The sequence below is a fragment of the Thermobia domestica genome, chromosome 13 (genome assembly GCF_964235325.1).
Source record: "Thermobia domestica chromosome 13, izTheDome1.hap1.1, whole genome shotgun sequence".
Lineage (NCBI taxonomy): Eukaryota > Metazoa > Arthropoda > Insecta > Zygentoma > Lepismatidae > Thermobia > Thermobia domestica.
The window spans coordinates 197,896,184-197,919,650 of NC_137466.1; the positions used below are offsets into that span (position 1 = coordinate 197,896,184).

A 23,467-nucleotide genomic window follows, 5' to 3' on the forward strand; every position below is an offset into this window, starting at 1 on the left:
AATCAATTAATTTTAAATTTCTCTGTAAGTATTAAAAAATTACATCTTTACTAAAGTAGACGTGAATAACGCTGCTAATAATAGAACTGTACTTAGTCATTTTTCCGAGAAGAACAAGTAGAATAACATCTAAAATATATGATGAAACTTGAGGAAATTGTTATTCTTCTTACAGAATCTGTTAGAATTAGTAAAGAAAAATTCCCTAGAAAAGATCCCTCAGTGCACAGAATTCCCCGTCTCGAAAGATTAGGCAGAACGAGAAGTAAAAGATAAGATCATTAAAAATATTCTCTACAAAGTGCTGGAGGACCTGTAGGCAGAACGGGAAGATACCGGCCTTCAACAATGAAACTAACAACAATATGTGAAATCGACACGTACCATTCCCTAGATATTTGAATCTTAAATGGGTGTGCAAAGTTTGGTCACTTTCTGGTAGAAAATTTGGCAGATAAAGTTGATTGTTTATTTAAAAATGGTATCCTCTAACAATGAAACTAGCAACAATATGTGAAATCCACACGTACCATTCCCAAGATTTTGTAACGTCCGTTAACCAGAGTGTATCAGTTTTTACTTAGTTTTTGAATTATTCATTTTATTTTTGATTGTTTTAATTTTATTAGTTGCATATGTTAACATTGGTGACGGTGGCGCCATCTACCGTGTTAGACACACACTATTTGGACGTTAAGAATAACCTTAAGAAGTTTCCCATATTTACAGTTTGATATCTAATCTCCTTGGCTTCTCTGCAAGTCCAGTTATTCCAAAAGGATAGAAGTAAACTATCCCAAGACGATATTTCGCACGTGATATATCGTATCTCAATGCAGGTTAAGAGCACTCTTCCAGCACTGTGCGTGTGTGAGAGAGAGTTAGCACATTTTTAAAGATTCTGAACAAATGACAAGCAATAATGATTTTTTAAAGAAATTTCACACCAAAATTTGTCTACAGCGATGCGTATAAGATAGGCAGGTTAGTTTCGGAGGGGCTTGGGCTCCCTGAGCTCATAGCTCGTTGTGCCATTGCTAGCAATGTAACTTACACATTAGTGTCTGAAGACAATGGCACACTTACTACGTAAGTTTCATACAAGAGCACAACCTTCCATACGTTTACATGCATAGCACGTTTCCACACATAGCATGCTTTCGAGACAAGAATTCTCATCTTTTTCCTCTTGTCTCGAATTGAAAATACACTTCTCGTGTCTTTTTTTTTTTTTTTTCTAGACAAGACTAGTGGGCAACACTTTTAGTAAGCTTTCTCATTCATAACCTTGGAGTTTCATAAGAACGCAAAGCAAAGTCAATCAATCCAGCAAGTGTTACAATTGAGGCATTCATCGCATTTGGTATTAAAGAAGACAGAAGAAATGGCTCTAAACAGTGGCGGTGCCAGCTTTAATTTAAGAAGGTAGTGTGGGCGGAGAGAATTTTCGGAGCGAGCATTAATTTTTTGTATACCGAAACAAAGTTTTATATTACTTCACCTAGAATTAAATTACATGTCTTGTGGGATGGGGGGAGTAGGAGAAGCAGGCGTCATTACAAGGAAACATTCGCCTCGTTTATCGCTTTTCTGGTGTCGTCACTAACTCCAAAAACTTGGCGCCTCCTTCCTTGGATTAATAAGCAAAGAATGTATATTTATATACATACATATCCAGAAATTCCTGTAATGTTCATTAATCCCGAGAAAACATATCTCTAACTGAAGTGAGGAGTTCGCTTTTTACTCAAGATTCATTGTGCAGTGGTACTTTCGAAAGCTACTATTCTCCACCCCGCTTTCCAAATTAAATAGATTCCTTTGCTATTCCGTTAGCGAGGAATATTTCTAAAGGCAGAGAACAAAAAGATATTACTAGAACTTCGCTTAAAAGCACATATGTCTTCATTTCGATCTCACTGCCTTTTGGTGCCTCCTTTTTATATCATTTCCAGCTATAAATAAACAATGGAGCAATCGTAGATCTTGGTATGAAGCATTCCGCGAAGAAAACAAAATCCAAACGAGCTTTATTGTCTCTTGGTCTTTCTCTGAATTCAGTGTTTCTTATTTTTGTGATGAACGGTTTCAAAACACGACATGACAATATTTCTTCTCGCTTCGGTTTTTTTTTTTTTTCGTTATTTGTCTTCGCTCAACGTTCGCTCTCCCCAAAAAACAGTTCACAGAGCAACATAAAATGAAGATAGAGTTCGCTGAACCTCAATCGGGATGGAATTCGTGCTTGAAATACACCAACAAATAAATCTGTCTCACAAACAGTGGAAGGAGAAGAGGAGGAGAGGACAAAGTAAAAGCGATGACACGCTGATGTTTCCCAAAAGAAGACGACGAAATAAGATAGATATCAAACCTTCAACCTGCGCAGTAACCTTCAATGTTCTTTTCGTTTTAAATTGAGCCAATTTCTAAAAGGTTCAATTCTCAGATGTTTTAACCTACATTCTTTGCTCAAAGCCGTGATGGAACAGATATCAAAACAGCGAAACTCGAAATTCCCATTATCAAAGATGGCGTTTTACCATCTAAATAAAAATATCATCATCATGATGTCATTTAAAAAATACAGCTGTACTGAATCCAATATTGAAATATTCTTCTCAAATTGTTGCCACGTTCTTTCTTAGAATAATGGCTAAAAATTATTTCATCTAAGGGTAATTAATCTTTTTAAAGTATCTGGTTTCTTATCACTAAAATGAAGTCAGAGTACCTTATACAGAGTGAACCCAAAAGTAGATCTACTGTACAGTAGCTAGGGTAGGTATACAATATGTAGTGATGGAACGGTTGGCTTTAACTCAAGATGTTAAACCCTTTAAGTGTTCGAAGTGTTCTCTATGAGCGTTACAATATGCATGCAACCTATCCGAATCACTTTCACATAATTTGACACAAAAGCTCAATCTGCATCAGTGTCTCTAAATGCTTCTGTTATAAACTTCTACATTTTGTCTGGCATTTCGAGGTCTCTCTTATATATACTGTATCTTTGTTTTCACTACACTCCATAAAAAGAAAGCCATTGGCATACAGCCAGGCCAGGTGAACGTGGCAGGCAGTCAATGCTGCCTCGTCCTCCGATCGAGTACTGTAGGAAGACATTCTAGAGGTAGTTCCTTAGATATACCACCATCTTTGGAAGTATCGTTCATTGAAGCTCGCACTAGTACTGAGTTGTGACACTACTATATCGAAGAACATGTTCAGGTAGTTGTTATCATCTAAGAAAACTGACCCAACAGCATCTCCACTGCAGATTGCACCACATACTGTGAAGTATGACTGCTTTAATTGCGTTTAAGTTGTCAAATGGATATTTTCATCAGGCGAATAGACAGAGTTACACCTCTTTAAGCAGTCTGAGATCTCAAAAACTCAAAAAGGCTTCGTCTAATCAAATGATCTTATTGCTAGTCTAGTCGTCCTCCAGCCAATATATATATATATAATAGTCTTGGCAGAATGGTTTTAAACTGAGCGTTTTCAGTAGGTGTCGCAAAGATAATTCCTACGCTGTACGTCATGTAGGCTTTTCCGGACTGTTAACAAAAGTCATAGAGACCCTCATTTTATTCCCTCTGTTATGGGTGTTCTAGGTCATCCAGATTTCGATGTATTCGTCACTAAACCTCTACTTCCACTTCACGTGACCAAGTCTTACATTTTTAAAACAAGTTTGAAGACGTCTTTGGATCCCAAAGAAAACTCATCTCACATCACATGGTTTTGTTGCTGGCAGTGGACGTTATATTTCTCCTCAACTATTAGATTTCCTTCTTTTGATTCTGACCAAAAACGCTCAGATTTCAAGGTCCAGGAAAGAAAGCAATAGACACTTCACAGTCAAGATCATAAGCTTCAATGAATTATGTGATGTTCCAGAGGAAGATAAACTTACTTGTCTGAAAATCTATTTTTGGTTGCTAATTTCCCTTTTCAAAGAAGTATCTTAGTGACAAGGAGTAGTCAGAAAACAAGCTTCTCTCCTCATTCTCAAGAAATCATAAAGCAATGAGGCAAACAAGAGATCCGTTTAACGTCAAGCGTCATTTTATGGCCTGCGATTCAAGATTCTACAGACGGCGTTATCGCAGTTGGCTACAGATTTACAGATGGCGCAGCAAAGAGTTGGGACGAGCGGCCCATTCTGTGTCAGGCACGTATGAAGATTGCAACAATCAATAGTCAGCGGTATTGTCAGAAACTGCCGAGACTCAAGTATAATATTCACAGAAAGTGGCTTGGCCTTTCTGACATCTGGCGTCCTCCTTTTGGACGACAATGCGAGACCACACTCGGCGGCGGCAACTCAAACCCATCTTTCTACTCTCAATTAGCGGATACTTTGCCTATCCGTTTTACAGTCCTGACCTCGCGCCCAGGGACTTCCATCTCTTCCCTACTCTAAAGAAGGCTCTCAGCGGAAGGCAATTTACGACTAATGACGAAATGAAGTCAGCCATGAAGGAGCATTTCCGTATACAGATCACGCATTTATCCAAGACCAAATTGCAAACCTGCGTCCTTAATTCTTATGTGGAAAAATAATAGAAATCTTGTTCTTTATTTACCCACTATATTATTTGTCTTGCATGTACATCTTTGTCCATAGCCACCAGATGAAAGTTTTTTTTTTTTTAATTACCCTCGTTCAAATATTGTGGCTATGTTTTTTCTTATGCTTTCGCTTTCGCTATGTTGCTGCAGGAATTGTACTCCTTTCTTGAAAGAAAACAAGGTCTCCGTGAGATTATTTCGAATTTTAGCACTTGATGTTTAGTCTTTTATATTTCTTTTAAATATTTTTTTGTTGCTTTCTCACCGTCAATGTAAGTTAATCACCGTTGAGCACCTCACCATACTCCAAAAGAAAACCTACCAGCCACATTTATTCCATGAGTATGAAAATGATTGATTATTTAGTTTCTGCAGTAACATAGAACTTTTTAAAAATACTTTTGGATCCCCTAAAATTTAATACTGTTTGAGGCAGGTTGCAGATTAAATGAAATAAAAAAGACACTAGATTATTGAGTGACTTGTGTAGAGGTGTTCCCAAAAGTTCGTCCTCTAAATATCCTGTTTCAAAATTCTGAATGAAATTAGTTCATATACACATGAATCATGGAATCGACTGATGTCTGACCAAACACTTACCACTAACAAAATTTTATATAGATGTAAGGGAATTTTATAGATTATGTTCTGGGTGATATTTGCTGTTCAAACAGAAATCTACCCGATGTTACTTCTTATTAATACTTGATTTATAATAGAAAGATCAGCATAAATTAGCGTGTCTGATTCTGCTATGTGCTGCAGATTGACACGCTTCTCAGTATAAATCTTGGCTTGAAGTTTTCCAAAAGATAAAAGTCCCGTTGTATCAGGCCTGAGTCTCGAGGCGACCTATCCAGTGACCCGGAAATTTGTTATTAGAACATTCTTGACCAAAAAAAAAAAAAAAAAAAAATAATAATAATAATAATGATCCATCACGCGGTCATGATCCGCTTGCCTTCTCGGTTCAAACAGACTAACTGGTTTTTCAGCATCCAACATGTTTAGGTAATTTCTACCTACGAGAGTACCTCTGAAAAAGGAAGATGAAAAAAAAACTGGTTCTCTCATATTCCACAGCAGATCCAACTGGCGGCTATCTAGTTCTCTCCTGGACTCAAACCGATGTGAATTTTCAGGAGACCAGCAACGAGCGTTACGCTTATTACGATATACGTATAAGAAGTGGCTTAAACGGAAGGAACGGAAACATTTACTTTGTCTTAGCATAATATATATTCAGTACCCGCTGGTAGAATTCTATCCTCTTGTTAGGACCACCCTCATCCTGCATCTAACACTACCTACTAGTTCGGAGGGATCCACTCATGCAAGTGCAGAGTGCTATTCTGTTTTCAACGAGAAAAGATGAGTTGGTTTCTTCGGGATCTTAACATTACAGTTGTAGTGTCATCATTGATACTCATTGGCTCTCGAGCAGTGATGGGTGTGAACCTGCGAAGCGTAGTAGTGATCCCAAGTTCGATCCTGAGGGAGACACTCAGTTGAAAAAATGTAAAAGCTTTTTGAGGCCAACAATCCTGGATTTTTCTCATTCACATCAGTTAAATGTTGGTATGCCTAAAATAATGGCCAGAGGGTGCTTCCTTCCTTCCTCAATTCCCGGAGTAATAGTGTGATCACCGAGACAGATCATCCCTCAGACGGGCTTAGATATACTACAGATGCCAATAATGGCCAGAAATATGATTCCTAACTTAACCTATCGAGCAGTGACATTGCTAGAGGGACGGAAGGGACGAGCGCCCCCTGGTGGCAAGACCGACTCTCGAATTGTTCCTGGATGTGTTGTATAGTAATGTAGTTAAACTTGTTTAAGTAACATAAAGTATTATTTTTGTTATACAAAAAGTAGCTACTCCCTTAAAAATTTCTCTGCTCCTCCGCATGTACCCAGCAAGAAATTAAATCTAGTGTCGTCACTAACCTTGAGTTATATCTTCCATTCTTACTGGCTCTTGGAACTTTCTCCGGAACGTTGGTCATACGTTACATTTCAAGAAATTATTGTTTCTTCTAAGTCACATGTTACTGTGTATCGTCACCAGCCAGATACCCTCATGCATTCTGTCTTAACCCGAACCATCTTCATCTATCAAGAATGTGATGAAAATGAAATTGTTTCTGACTTTTGGATCACCCTGTAGAAACTAATATCATTGTAAATAGCATTTATGAAAATTTTCCCATCGAATCCTCAACGTTTTGTGTTGAAACATGAATGCGAAACACTGCAGTGTGCCGCACTCTGCGTTAACGCAGACAAAAAATATATATTCCAATAAAGTATTCTTATATATTTTCTTCCTCTTTATTCTTTTTACAGATTCCTCCCCTTTCCCATCATCTTTTTATCAGGAGATGACGTGTTGAGAATCTAAAAGCAAAGAAAAAGAAGAGTGAAGTTGAGCATGTTGGCAAGAATTCAAAATCCTCCGTCCCTCAACTATCTGTTTCCCTCGCATAACTTATCGCTTTTCCCCTTTCAATATATTTAAAAGTAAAGAAAAATATGTGGTAAAGTGGGATCGACCAATTAATGGGGATTTTATGAGAATAATTTACATAATGGCTTCCACTGGACATCGAAAGTAAATTGTATCCTCAGCTATTTTAAATGTCATCTGCAGAAAAATTATCTTCATATTTGAAGTAACAGTGTCCATTTCTAAATCTATATATTTATTCGCTCCGCTCTTTCCACCGTGCGCGCCAACTACGCTGGTGCTCCGGGGCTCCAGCACCCACACAAGATTTTTAGTTTGATAGAAACGATGGAAGTTAAAATGTCTAACCTCTAAAACAATTGTTTGTTTCAAATGTGTTTACACAAAGGCAACCAAGCAACACACTCCCCCTCAGCAGTGTTCATAAAAGATTTTAACTAAAAGGAAATCAGTCAAAAAAATATATAATTTTTTATAACATAAAAACATATAACACGACCTGCTATTGACAAGCACCCACAGAAATTTTGGAAACTCGGCGCCGTTACTTTCCATACACTAATTTCAACAGCAAATGCAAGGCTGGTGTTGAATGTGGGCGTTTTTTTTTTTTTTTTTTTTAAACATGCCAAAATTGCAGCAAGATTTGAGGTCTGGCACGACAAACGGTGGGAGAGGTCAACATGGGAGGGAATCTGTTCTGGATGCAAAAACAATTAAAAATTGCCACAGAAAATTAATGACTACCGAAAGTAACGTGGGGATTAAGAGATCAGGTAGGCCCTAGGAAAAGATGTCCACAGTGAAGGAGATATTCGAACGAAGCCCTTCAAAATCAACAAAGCTGGCTGCAAGAGAGAGAGTGGCAGTTCTCGCTATTCTATGCGTGCAATTATCCACAAAGTATTACATTACAGACCATGGAAGCCTCATTACACTCGAAAGTTGTATCTAGATTATTGCGATAGGCATGTTGAATTTTGTAAAGCTATGCTTGCATGGCATGAAAATCATGCACGCCTGTTTGAGGAAATTATGGGGAGTGATGAAGTGTGTTTCATGTAGGACGGTTTATGAACAACTAACTAACTAACTCTATGGCTTATGGAACCCAAAGGTTCAATGCCGCGTTCACAAAAGCTCTCCACTGACTTCTATCCTTAGCTAACTGCATCCAGTTTCTACTTTGTATTCTAATCTCTGCGAGATCCATCTTAATATTGTCCTCCCATCTGCGCCTAGGTCTTCCTAATGGTCGTTTTCCAATTGGTCTTCAACTCAAGACTTTGAAGGCGTTTCTACTTTCTTCCATCCTAGCTACATGACCTGCCCACCTAAGCCTTCTAGACTTGATGATCCTAACAATGTTGGGTAAACCGTATAAACTATGTAGTTCCTCGTTATGAAGTTTCCGCAATTCCCCATTCCCGTTCCTCTTGGGTCCGAATATTCGTCTCAGGATCTTGTTCTCAAATACTTTCAGTCTATGTTCTTCTTTCAAAGTAAGCGACCATGTTTCGCAACCACATACAACAACAGGCATGATTATCGTTTTATATATTTTAAGCTTCAAATTCTTAGACAGAATTCGCGACGACAAAATATTTTGAACTGAATAATAACATGAATTACTTGCTTTTGGTTGAAATTTAATTTCTTCGTGAATGTGATTTTCGTCTGTTAATATTGATCCTAGATATTTGAAAGTATCCACTTTATCAAAAGAATTATTGAATATTTTAACGCATCCATAATTTGCTACATTACGGTCCCGACACACTTCCATGTATTTAGTTTTCTCTACATTTACTTCTAAACCCATTTCCCTGCAAGCGTTTAATAAGATCTCTGCATTTCTTTCTATTGTTATGTCATCCCCTATTAAATTTACATCATCAGCATATGCCATAACCTGGTGAATACCGTTCAACTCTAGGCCCTGGTTGCTATCTTTAATTTTCCTTATAGCGTATTCCAGAACAAAGTTGAATAATAATGGAGACAACACATCTCCTTGTTTCAGGCCATTTTCGACGTGAAAGCTCGTGGACACATATTTTCCTACCCGGACTTTACTTTGGGATTCATTTAAACATATCTTAATTAATCTAATTAGCATTCTCGGTATTCCAAGTTCTGTAAGAACGTTGTATAATGTTTCTCTCCTAACCGAGTCGTAAGCCTTTCTAAAATCAATAAATAGTTGATGTACCAGGGTATTGTATTCCCACTACTTTTCGAGTATTTGGCGAATGGTAAATATTTGATCGGTAGTTGATCGATTTCGTCTAAATCCGCACTGATAATCTCCAATAATTTCATCTGCGTATGGGGTCAATCTTGCTAATAGAATATTTGAAAGGATTTTATAGGATGTTGACAGAAGAAAATGCTTCGATAATTATTACAGTCAGTTTTGTCGCCTTTCTTGTGAATTGGAACAATGATTGATTGTTTCCACTCTTGTGGTAATTCTTCCTTGTTCCAGATAAGGAGAATGAGTTTGTGTATCTTGTTCCACAATTTTTCGCCTCCAGCTAGAATTAACTCAGCCGGAATCTCGTCTACACCCGGAGATTTGTGTTTATTTAATTTCTTTATAGCGGTTTCTACTTCTATTCGGTTGGGTTCTGGAATATACGGTTCTGCGGTGTGTATCTCCTTTTCTCCACGCACATTAGCTTTTGGCTACGTGTTTAGCAAATCGTCAAAGAAATCGTTCCATCTATTTAAGATGCGATCCGCATCAGTGAGAACTGTACCGTCAGCTTTCTTTAATATATAAGCACGAGGTTGATAGCCTTTCTTAAATTCGTTGATCCCCTTATACATGTCCCGAATGTTTTTATTTTTACTATTATCTTCAAGTTCCTTAATTTAGCTTTCAAAAAATCGCGTTTCTTTGTTCTAAAAGTTTTGGAGGTTTCCCACCTTACAAAATTTTGTGTAGTTATTTCATTCGGATTTTGTAGCCAGTGTAATTTTGCTTGTTTTCTCTTCTCTGCTAGTTTAATGCATGCCTAGTCGAACCATGGTTTGTTCCTATGTATTTCCGCGTGTCTCAATTTTTCTTTTGCTGAAATTTTAATACTATCTCTAATTTCAATCCAAGTGTCCTCAACACTAGTGCACTCCGAATCTTCTAAAGCCGAGAATCTATTCGAAACTTCAATCTTGTATTCCTCTCTTACCTGGCTCTCATCTAATTTCTTTAAATTGAATCTCTCCGTTTTCGGATAATGAATATTACGTACCTTTATTCAACGATAATCTCTCTCGTATTATCGCTGCTGCCAGGTAGTGATCAGTGTCACAATCAGCCCCTCTAAACGACTGGACATCAATTATGGTAGATTACCTTCTTCTATCTACTAAAACGTGATCAATTTGTCCGTCTGGTGAGGTCCAAGTGTATTTATGAATGTCGCGATGTGGGAATTTTGTACTCTTCACGATTAGGTTTTTGGATGTTGCAAAGTTCACGAGTCTATCACCGTTGTCATTACTTTCCTTATGCAGACTTTCGTTCCCTATAATCGGTTTGAAAATATCCTCTCGTCCTACCTTCGCATTGAAATCCCCTAATAGAATTTTCATATAGTATCGCGGGAGTTGGTCAAATATCCGTTCCACTTCTTCGTAAAAACTGTCTTTTATATCGTCATCCTTATCTTCTATTGGGGTATGTACATTTAAAACAATATCACACCACCGACCTTTAAGAGTAATAAAAGAAAGTCTGTCAGTAACAAATTCAATCCACTTAATTGCTGGTAATATTCGTTTGTGAACGAAAAACCCTGTTCCTAATTGGTGGTTTTTATTTCCTTCCCCGTAAAAGAACGTAAAATTTCCGGAATTCACAGATCCATTTCCTTCCCACCTAACTTCCTGAACTCTTACTAGGAACGTCCTGTATTTCTCTAACTCACTCGTTACGGATTTAAGTGTGCTTGCCCTATAAAGACTTCAAATATTCCATGTTCCAAATCTCATGTCCATTTTCTTTTGCTGAGGTCATCAGTCCTTGTCAAGTTATCAGTCCTTGTCCGAAGCTTTTGTGAATATTTCTGAACAAGTGCATTTTTTTTTAACAGGATGAGGTTGTTAGCCTTACCCAAACCCCCAAGCTGGAGGACCACTCATAGTCGTCTGTCCGTGACTGCTTATTCACTATATTCGCAGCTAACCTCTATATCTAGAGGCCTTCTCCTTGATCCGCAACCTGAGGACGCGCCATGTCGTGGTGACAGGAACCCACGTTACACGGGTAGGGAGGTTCATTAATTGTCATAATAGCCATTATTGGGCAGAAGGTGATAGACCATTCAAAAATACAGGTCAAGCCGAAAGTAACAGTGTGGTGTGCATTAACCTTTTCCCGCATTATTGGACTCTATCTGTTGAGAGACACGATGAGGGGGCGCTGAAATATACCTTGAGACGTTAGAAACTTTTGTATGGCCTACAATTTCTGAATGGGATGAGTCACATGAACTATTATTTATGCAAAATGGAGCTCACCCTCATTATGCCTTACCTGCAAGACAATGACTTGATGAACGCTTCACAGGACAGCTGGATAGGTCGCCGGGGTCCCACAGAATGGTCAGTGCGAACTCTAGACCTAGCCCCATGCGATTTCATTTTATGGAGGTGGGCTAAGGAAGAAGTGTATTGCAGCAAACTACAAACTCTTGGCGAACGTAATAATAAGATCCGTAAGGTCATAAGTGGTGTTCCTACTGAGTTCTTGAAGTAAGTTGTAGCAAACGTACTTGTTCGTTTGAGACAGTGTCTAGAAATCACTGGAGCACACATTGAGTTGTAACTTTCAGAAAGATAATGGTGTATAATAAACTACATGTGTGGGAAAAATTGTGTTTATACCTGCAATATTTTAGGAGAAAGCTATTAAAGTAGGGAGTTACTTTGCATATAATGATAACTAGAGACCGGATGTTTAGGCACTAAAAACCTGGAAAATAGGCAGGCAAATAGGCACTAAAAATTTTAAAAAATAGGCACTAAAATGTAACTCGCAATAATGAAGATAAATACTCAATACCATTAAAAATATATTCAAGTCATAGATCATGTTCAAAGAATATAGAAACGTACTTGTTTGTTAATATCTTATTTTATTATATATAAAAAAACGAAGCTTGTTACGCATTTCATATATACTGGGTAAACCTGAAAGATGTGCAAATACTTTGGTGATTTGTGTCATTAAAAGAAGACAAAAAGTCCTTTTGCATGTTATGAAATTCCACGTCTTGTGCGAGTGACAAGGGGCCAACTTGGAACCGAAATTCGAGTCCTGACAATTGGAACGAGACATAAAAGTGTGCACATACTTCGGGAGGTGATTCGTGACATTCAAGAGGACTTTTGTATTTTTTTTTTTTTTTTTTTTTTTTTTTAATGTCACGAATCGCCTCTCGAAGTATGTGCACATCTTTCGGTTCCGTTCCAATTGTCAGGATTTGACTTTCGATTCCAAGTTGGCACCCCTGTCACTCGTACACGACATGAAATTCGACAAATTACAAGAGGACTTTTTGTTTTCTTTTGATATCATTAATCACCTTCCGAAGTATGTCCACATCTTTCATGTTCACCCTGTATATATATATTGTGACAACATATATTGATGATGACATGATGTAATATATATTGTAACGTACCACGTGCTTGTGTTTACAAACACCTAATATACGTATTATTATACGAGTATTATTTATGTTATATAAATTATATATTTTCACAGTGAAGGCTTATTTTGAAGAGAATGCATAGAATAGGCAACATTAGGTACTAAAGCAATTATTTAGGCAGTAAAGGTCGAAATAGGCAAAATAGGCAAAATAAAATTAGCTTAAATCGAAACTATAATTCCCCATATAAACTTTAAAACGTTATTTTTGAGAATATCTTTAATATTAAAGAATAGGCATTTTGCCTAACATCCGGTCTCTAGTGATAACTGTATATATGTCAAAGTTGTACCGAATCCCAAGTACCGGTATATGTAATCATTTGGAATAATGGTGATTTCATCGTTACAAAGTACTTGAATTCAAAATCTCATTCCATAACAGCCTTCGCAAATTTGCGAACATACTAAATACATGTACAGATTCTAATCCTTCGTAATCATGGCAAATTTTGTGTTACGTTGATGCAAATCGTTACGGAATAAGGGCAACGATCAGAAGTCGTTACTCGTATGAAAATTGTTGTATGTTTAGAACAAGGATTATAAAATAGAGAATTTGCCCATACAACAAAATCGTGAAGCCATACGTCACAGTTTCGCCACACCTACTCCGCTCGCTCCGCACTACTAAAATCGCAATGTTTCGAGCCAACAATCATGGCGGAAACGAGAGTACCCAATCAGACGTGCCGGTTCAGACGATACTCGGTTGTTTTTGGCTTCATTGAATTCATATGATGAAGACTAGCTCGGGAAAGTAATACTCCCGGAAGTAGGAACTAAGTACACGGTTCTGATTGTTTGGCGTTATCCCTGTCCTACCATGTAGCCTACACATAGCAGAAATCAAACACTTGTTGCTGTCGACTCTCGTAGCCGCGCGTGTTAGCGCAACATGCGAGTAATGGAAATTGCTTTTGGCGTGAGTTCAAGCCCGGCCCAAGGAAAGTTTTTTTTATATTTTTTAAAATTTTCATAACTGTTTTTTCATTAAAATAAGATGAAAATAATACTCAAAAGGTGATTTACTTACTTTTGTGCAGGTAAGTAGTAGTAGTAGTAGGAGTAGAAGAAGTAGTAGTAGAAGGAGGAGTTAGAACGGGTTAAAAGCCCCGCAGGGCTCGTTTTGTTCCACCTGACCCATGATAAAAATTTTGTGACCAACTTAAAACAGCTGGCTAGGCTAGCGCGCGAAAAAATGTATTCCGGGAGTATTACGTATTGATTGGATAAAAATACGTATTGATTGAATTGAAAAAGGCTTTATTCAAGCAGGCGAGGTTCAGCATATTGCTGCTCTACCACCCATAGGCGGAGTTAGGAATTGTCTACTGGGGGGCAGACCTTTCATTTGCTTGGAGGGGGCACGGTAAATACAAATGAGAATTGAAGGATCTTATAAGTAGCATTTTTGTTTTTTGTCAAAACGTTTGGGGGCAATACCCCCCTGAACTCCGCCCATGCTACCACCTAACCCTTGTCAAAGAAGACCTTTATTTTATAACATCCTTGTTTTGGAAGTCGTGATGTATTTGTTATGGTCTGTGTCTTCAGCTCTGACAATAACTTGGGAAAAATCTCGTTCAATTTGGGGTCATCTCAGGTTGCTTATATGTAATTACCATCTAGTGCATATCAGGGGTTGGCCCTAAAAGTAGATCTGAAAAGGTAGGACGGATGACGTCATGCCATCCCCGTGTCTATCTTTAGCCATTGTAATTTTTGTTGGAAGTGGGATTCGTTATAGATATTTTTTTGGAAGTGGGGCGACGACGTCCTCCCGCGTTCCTCGTCAATTTTACCCCTGGTGCATATACTAAAATTATGGCCAGTACCATTATTATTTTCATAAGGGGAAAAAATTATTTTAAGTTACGGCTAGATGGTGCTGCTAGTCAAGGAAATGCATATAACGAGTTAGCGAACGTAAATATCTAAATGAATATTTAACAATGGCCATGTTTGTACCTCATTTGTTATAAGAAATTTACACGAGTTAAAAAATAACCTCATCTTGGCGTTTCAAAGGTGCAAAAATATTGGCGTTTCTTGGACTAACTAAATCGCATAATTACTGTATATTAATCTTCATTTCCCTTCGTCAAATGTTCTTCACTCTATATTCATATTAATATAACAGATCATACGAGTTTCGGCACTGAAAACAAAATGATAGTGATAACCGAAGTTGAGAATCTGCAACATAGTGAAAATGTTGAAACGCGTTTTACAGGTTGCCACCATGGCGCTAGATTACTGTTCTCTTGCTGCCATCTGTATGAATTTCTGTGAACTAACAGAATTACACCAGAAGTAGAACTGCTAAAACAAGTAGGTCGGGAAAGCAGAGAGTATTAGAATTTCAGAAGGAGCGTCCTCTAAGCGAAACTTGTAACAATCTCTACGTACATTCGCTAATGAGACAAAAAGAACTACAAAAATAGGAGTCAATTTTTAGATTATTATCGATTCGGCATTTCAAAATCAGCTATCTTGAAAAAAAAAATGCACGGAGAGTAACATCTAAGTGAGGGCGATTCATTGAGACATTCTGCGCTAAAAGACGCTAACACTTAATGGTAATTTAATTTATTTTAGCTCGAGAGTAAAGGAACTTTCCCCGGGAGAAATACTGTTCAAAATCCAATTGAAGTCAAATCAACTCTTAAAAAATCTTTGTCCTATATTTTAGATAATGAAAATGAATTATTATGAACGAGTTGGTGGAATGAGCATGTGGGGGGAAACCTGAGGGGGGAAAAACACCGAATTCGATCTTGTGCTCCATAAGTTTATACGGTCTAGAATCGAACTCCCGCACCAGAAGGTGATTCATCATTGACTTGTGAGCCACCATGCAACTCAGTGTTTCTTTCAAACTTTTTTTGGGGGGGAAGCTCCCCGGAGCTCTTTGGGTGCCCTCCCCGGAGGAGACCAAAATAATACATATACAATATGGAACTTTTTTTTTGAAAGAAGCACTGCTCTCAAAATATACAAGGAACACAAGTGTAAATACACCTCCGCACTAGTAAATGTAGGCAGATTTGAATACCTCCCTCAATATCCAATCAACTGTATAAGAAGGGCGCTTGACCCAAATCAATAAGTCCCCATTCATCACGGTTCTTAGCTAACTTCTCTATTTTCACGTAACACATCTTAACACCAGCCATCATCAACTGTAGCAATTTCTTACCTTCATCTTTTCTTCTATCATACATTCTATTACAGGGTTTAGAATACAATTCACGTTCAGAGTACCTCCCTACAGATTCTCTTCCTCTTTCTAAATTCACCTAGTATTCTTTTGTATCCTTTTATTCCTAAAAAAAAATGTCGAAGTTCAGATCCATGATATATCAGACACCTGACGGAACATAGCATATCTATGGAGAGCATTAAAAGATTACAAATAATTCTAACAAACACGATTTCCTCTTGTATGCGTGTGTCAAAGCTTGCATTGAAAGAAAACTACAAGGTGTATTAGAATCTAAACGTGTGAAAATCACAGAAATTGAAAGTTACATGTTTTTCTTATGAGGAAACAAAAATTTAATGGATTGAGCCTGTAAAACATGTATATAAGAGACCGCTAAGGCTAAGCCAAACTACGTTCATTATATCGTTTTATGTAGTCTGTGGTCAAAACCACTGTATTTCTTTTTAGCAAGAGAAGGCGAATAAACATAATTATTTAATATTTGAAGAAACGTTACACTAGAAATCATACGCGTGAATATTCGAACTCGAGTAGGACATAGTTAATCTATATATAATAAAAATGAAAATGACTATGTTTGTGACTTACTAACTCACCCAACCGTCCTCAAGAGTCAAAATTTCAACATGGATAAGGTTCGGGCCTGGGATGGTTTTAATCATTTTACTTTAAAAGTGCAACTTAGGGGAGGGGGAGATATTTAAAAGTGATCGAAAATAACAGATATTAGAGTCGAATCCATACTTTTCGGGGTCGCTGAGACGAACACTGACACTTCCGATGTCGTTTAAAGCCAAATTCAGTTTTATGTTCAAAATGAAACACATTCTCTCCGTGTGAGAAACTGGTATTCTGCTAGATCATTATAAAATTCTGTCTAAATGTTGTAAACTTGGTATTTCAGCTGCTTCCGGGCCAGAAAAGCGACACCCAGACAAATGTTATAACTCAAGTGACCAATGCCACACTGCGCAGGATATCCATCTTTCACTGAAACATGCCTTTACGGGTGAGAGAAGAGAACTTGAAGAGGAAGATGATTTCAAAAATTTGCGTAGTATTTTGACGATGGACGTTTAGTGCACTAAAAAAGATCAGCTCAAGAATTGCCATAGCCAAAGAGGTATTCAATAAGAAAAGATCACTTTTAACTAGCAGACAATATTGAACTAAGGAAGCAGCTAGTCAAGTGCTACATGGAATATTGGACTGTATGGTTCGGAGACTTGGACATTACAGAAGGTAGAGAAGAAACATTTACAGAACTTCGAATTATGATGCTGGAAGAAGATGGAAAAGATAAAGTGAACGAGAGAGAGAGAGTAACGAACGAAAATGTTCTAAAACAGGTGGAAAAGAGAATGCTTTTGGCAAGCATCCTCGTAGGAGGGCCAATTGGATTGGAACATCTTGCGAAGAATTTGTCTTCTTCAAACTGTTATAGAGGGAAAGATGGAAGGAAAGAGAAAAGTATGAGAAAGAGAACCCAACTGATCGATGATTTGAAAAACAGAAGAAAATATTGGGACTTAAAAGAGGAAGCTGAGATCGAGTAATGTAGAAGAAACATTTCCTACCCGACCCTGAGAAGAGACTCATTAGTCCCTGGACCTGCCAACAGGTAGAATACTTAAGTTAGTATATACAACACTATTACTGGAATAAAACTGGAACTGCGACTTTAGATCATTTACGTTTAGTACTGACAGTAGCACCATGTGTCGCTTGCTGTAAAGTTTTTATTTCAACCAGAGTCGACGGCGAAATTCTCATTGCTTCGTCTATTAAATTTATAGATTTGATACTCTAAAAAAAGATATTTACTAGTGAACGTATGTTTCAAAGTATTGTAGGATTCCTCTAGCCAGGACAGTTGAAGTTAAGATAGTATATTATTGCTCAAAAGTAAAATATTCTAAAATAAACTCTCTCTTGCCCGTTTGAAAAGCAACTTTGAAAGGAAATACATTGTCTTAAAAAAAAAAAAAAAGTATCTAGAAGGAATATATTAAAATAAAACTAACTTTTTTATAAATTTTATTCTAAATAAGTTACATGTTAGTTGTTATAAAACCTTAAAAATCCCATGTACGAATAAATTACTGAATATATTACTATCACAATTGATGTTTATACAAATCCAAAACAATTTCACAATAAATCTTGTTATATACAAACAAATCGATGCACTGCATACTTTTTAACATTATTTAATTCCAATCGCTACTTCGTCTTCATAAATGTTTCTTTAATTGAGGATGCCAAAATAACAAAGGCGTATAATGCCATTTTCTATTCAATTATTACACGTTCCTTATCTCTATAAACTAACGAACAATTATTTCGTTCTTAAGGAAAGTAATTAAACCTCCGTGTCTGCTACGTTAATATTTTGATCCTAGTTGTCTTGATGATACTACCTGACATTGGTGGTGACAAGTAGCAATAGGTTCTTTAATGTTAATTTCGTGCAGATTGTAAGCATGCGAGTTTGAAATGATCAAAAGCAACATAGGCAGAAAAACTCGGAAACAAATAACATGAAAAGCAGGATGGAAAAAAAAAAGTTCAGAATAAGACTTTATATACATATATTAGTATGAGAAAAATGTTGTGAAGTGTAAATTCGTGAATCAAAATCACTTCATGAACGAAAAGCTCATGAAACCATGTGTAAAAGTCTACCATAATACAAAAGATAGTAATTTAACTTAATCACAATCAGACAATCACCAAAATCACCTCTCAAACTGGTGTAAAAGTAGCTATAAAAATAGCTTATCATTCAGTCTCAAAATTGTAAAAACATATGAAAAGTGTTATTTTTTAAACTTCATTTATGCTTCAAATACGAAAAGATGTTGAAAGACTAAGAAACTGCTTACTTATTCGAGTAGTAATATCTTCGGCACGATGATTTCGGTTGTCAACCTGTAACCAAAATCATCCTCCCGAAGGAATTAAAGCATTGCAGAAATAGCTAAGGAATTAATTTCATTTATTAAAAGATATACACTGCACAAATTTCAACTGACCATGCAAATATATTTGTAATATTGAGTATTTACGATGAAAACTGAAAACTATGTTTCACATTTTGGATTGCTTTTCGCAGGTTATCATTTTTGAGTCAAACGTAAAATGAAATCATATATATCGGGTGTTCCGAAACAACAGACACCTTCAGGGAGGTGATTCCTGACACTAAGATAAGAAAGAAAAAAAAAAACCTGGATGCAGAAATCCATCATTTTGGAGTTATAGGCTGTTGATAACATGAAAAAATGAACTTTAAAGGTCCACAGCTCCAATACTATTGGACCTACCGTAGTCGGATCAAGACTTCACTTAGGAACTAGTATATGTTCTATACAAATATCCAAGTTTCACAATCCTGCAGTACTTCCGCAACAATTTTTATACTGGTAGTTAGTGAGTACTTCAAATTATATGCTCGTAGCCAAACACCTTATATAAAAATTGTTGCGTGAGTACCGCAGCATTCTAAAGCGTGTATTCTTGGATAGCACACATATTAGGTCCTACGCGAAGTCTTGACCCGACTACGGTAGGTCCAATAGTATTGGAGCTATGGACCTTTAAAGTTCATTTTTTCATGTTATCGGCAGCCTATGGCATCCCAAAATGACGAATTTCTGCACCAAGACTGGTCTATAATTTTTACCTTATCTTGATGTCAGGAATCACCTCCCTAACGTTGTCGGTGTTTTGAAACACTATATAAAACACACACACACGTCCCTATTGCTTTCCTCACTGGTTAGCTTATTCCTGAATATTACCAATAATATATTTCGGCATACATCCAATGGAACATTTTTACAAATAAACACTTTAAAACCTACTTTCCTCACAACAACGTATCCCTTATACGCCCTTGCTAGGCTGGCATCCTTAATTAATATTCACATAAAACCCAATTAAAGCATATTTTAAAACTAACTAAATGCGCTTAATGAACATTTTTTTTAAAAAAAACTGTCCATTAAATTATGCATTTCCACTTCTGGTAAATGAAATTGATACAAATAAAATAGCATGATATAATTAATGCAGAAGTTAATCAAAATTATAGGAATAAGAACACTTTTCTTAAGCACTAGACAAGCTTGTCAGTCAAAACAAAAGTTAGTATCACGGTTCGTAAAACTTCGTAAAAAATGAGTATTACCTTTTTGTAAGGAACAGGTTGAAGAAATCGTAAAAGACTATATTTTTATATTACTTCTTTCCACATACAAAAGACAGGCTTTTAGCTTCATCACAACCACACATACAAACCAACCTCACAAATTGATATACAAATGACTATATAAAGCTTATTATCCCGACTCAAAACTTTAAGAATACTTTCCTACCATCTCTGCAAAAGACTATATTGTTATATTACTTCTTTCTCACATACAAAGGATATTTTTACGGCAAGCAATATGTAAAATATTATCACAACACAAAATACAGGCTTTATCTTCATCACAACCACACGTACAAATTACCTCAAAAATTGGTGCACAAATAACTATAAAAAAACTTATCATCCAGCCTCAACACTTTTCTACCATCATTGCAAACTTCTCTCAACAAAACACTCAATTATTCAGTTTGGTGTTTAAAACAAAAACTTTTTCCTGGTAACGCTGTCAGTCTGCAATGTGTTCCGTTTTTGCATAGCGCCAGGCACGGCGGTCTTGGTGTACCACTCCTTGGAGTACGTAGTGGAGTTGAACTGAAAAGAGAGAGAGAGAGAGAGATATTAATAATTATAACAAAGTTTACTTTTGATGAAACGCATTGACACATTATGACCCGTAAGGTTCTATGTCTAACTACATCGCGAATTTTATGTCCCACAAAAGTAGGTAATTAATTATACATTTTTTAAAGGTAGACAACTATTTGGTTCATTGGACAATTTAGAGTTTCAGTATCCCGTTTAGCACCAAGGTTATTTAAGACGTGGACCTACAGTTTAACGCGGGATCCGAAAACCACAGGAGCTCCTACTGAGGATCGAACTTGAGCCTCTCGCACTGAGGACGCGTATAAAAGAGAGAAATATTTGAGTAGATTTTAAAACAGACAAAAGTTTGGCAAATTTTTGTTGTTTAACCACTAACATTTTTATGTGCCCTAGGATTCCTTTTCTAAGTACTATTTTATTCAAGAAGACATTCTGCTGCTATTATTGGCCGAACACATCTAAAGAATACACTGTTCTAGAAACTTTTAAATATTATTCACCTTGCTCATTAAAAAATAATAATAATGCGTGGGTACAGCAGGATTCTGGAACAAATATATTTTTGTATAGCGCACATATTAGTTCCTAAGTGAAGTCTTGACCCGTACGTCCCATAGTATTGGAGCTAAAAACACTTGAAAATGACAGTTCTACACAAATAAAACATAAGATGCATCCATGAAATACTACCCAAAATTTCCGAGACCTTTTTTTACCGGGCAAACCAGTAGCAATACGACATTCTGCCGCTAGATGTCTCGAGGTACATGTATTACTGCACCTCAAAGTTGCGTCATCTTTGGCGCATTCAATTGTGAGATGTAGCTGTGCGTGTCAGGACGTGTTTCAGTGCTTCTGAGATTTGTCAAATAGATGACATTAAAGAGTAACGGATTTGCATCAAGTTCTGTGTCAAGTTGAAGAAAACTGCAGCCGAAACCCACCGCATGCTGAAAGAGGCATTTGGTGAGAGTGCACTGAATCAAGCATGAACAAACAACATTTCAGTGGTTCACGCGTTTCAAAGAAAGCTGCGAATCTGTGGAAAATGACAAATATTCTGGGCGACCGTCAACATGAACAACACAGGAAAAGATCATGAAAGTGCGTGATGTGATTCGCGAAGACAGAAGGCAGACAATTCACGATGTTTGTAACAGATTTCGAGTGTCGTACGGTACATATCAAAGAATTCTATTCGATGAACTGAAAATGAGACGAATTGCAATGAAGTTTGTCCCTCGCCTTCTCAGCATCGGAAAAAAAAATCAGACGTGTATTGAGTTGCACCAGTGTTCGAGAGTGTCCGAACTTCTTATCCAGGGTCATTATAGGTGATGAATCTTAAGTATGATTATGACTCGGAAACGAAGCAGCAATCATCACAATGAAAGACGCCATCCTCTCCAAGGCCGAAAAAAGCTCGACAATTTCTCAGCAACATCAAGTCGACGCTGGTTATTCTTTTTTCGACATTCGAGGAATTGCGCATAAGGAGTTTGTTCCACCTTGTCAGAATGTTAACGGGAAGTTTAATTGCGAGGTTTTGAAAAGACTGAGAAAAGATGTTCTGCGCAAACGGCCAGAGCTGTGGCAAACAAAAGACTGGTTGCTGCACTATGACAACGCGCCCGCGCACACCTCGCTCGTTGTGAGGGAATTCCTGGCCAAAATCAACATGAAAACGGTCCCCTCCCCTCCCTACTCCCCTGACTTAGCTCCGTGCGACTTCTACCTGTTTCCGAAGATTAAACTCGCGTTGAGCGACATTTTGACTCCATTGAATACATCCAAGTGGAATTGCAACAGGTCCTGAACACTCTTCACCCTGAGGACTTCCAGAAGTGCTTCTAAAAGTGGTTACAATGCTAGGATCATTGCATACATGTCGAAGGGGACTACTTTGAAGATGACGGAGAATTCTGATTTTTACAATGACATTCTCGATTATTCTGGGTAGCATCTCACACTATATACAACCAATATTTCCTATTTGAAATTTTCCATGTTGTTCTTATGAAAGGATGAACGTTGTCGAGTTTTCAGTGCCAAAGTTCACAATCGGACAAAATGTTCAATCTCTTAGTCTCTTGAGTAGAACCAGGAAATACAACTATCTACACAATTTAGCATTATTACACTGACATTTTTGAATGAAGCTGTTCATAATACTATTTCAATTTTTGTCCGAGTTACCCTCATCCAAATTTAACGCTGCATGTCTGGCCCTAATGTAATATAATTCAAATACATTTCATTCTATCTGTAATGACGTTTTCGTAATAATTTTGATCTCTTTTAAGTTTTATACTTGACTATGCACAGGCGCTTTCTTTGAAAGCCACAAACAGTAGAATCTTTATAATTTAATCTTTTGTACGTTGTTTTAGTCTAGTTCCTAGTAAGAAGTATAGCACTAACTTGATAAGATACCAGAACGTAGAGTGTTATTTTTTTTCTTTCTTTCTTTCAATCCGCACCATGACTTTTCAACATGTGTGGGTTATTTAAAGCTCACCTGAAATCCACTCTCTTTGCAACTTCACTCAGACTAAATGGCAATTTAGAAAACAGTTTTCATTCAAACTAAATCGAATTAACGGCTTTTTCACGGTCCAAAATGTTTCAATTTCAAGGTCGGAAAGCTTTTATTACCATCGAGGAACATGTGACCGAAACATGTTTCGTCGGCTGAGATTCGACTG

General features: G+C 37.1%; 1 protein-coding gene across 2 annotated transcripts in view; it reads right to left on the bottom strand.

Annotated features, from left to right (window-relative positions):
* Positions 1–18,022: 18,022 nt before the first annotated feature.
* Positions 18,023–23,467, bottom strand: part of LOC145668921 (protein brambleberry-like) — a 55,834-nt gene continuing 50,389 nt past the window's right edge. For both annotated transcript variants that reach the window (XM_081737201.1, XM_081737200.1), the window contains exon 12: positions 18,023–20,747. In XM_081737201.1, the coding sequence (XP_081593327.1) occupies positions 20,615–20,747 (133 nt within the window). In that variant the 3' untranslated portion in view covers positions 18,023–20,614. The remainder of the gene's footprint in view (positions 20,748–23,467) is intronic.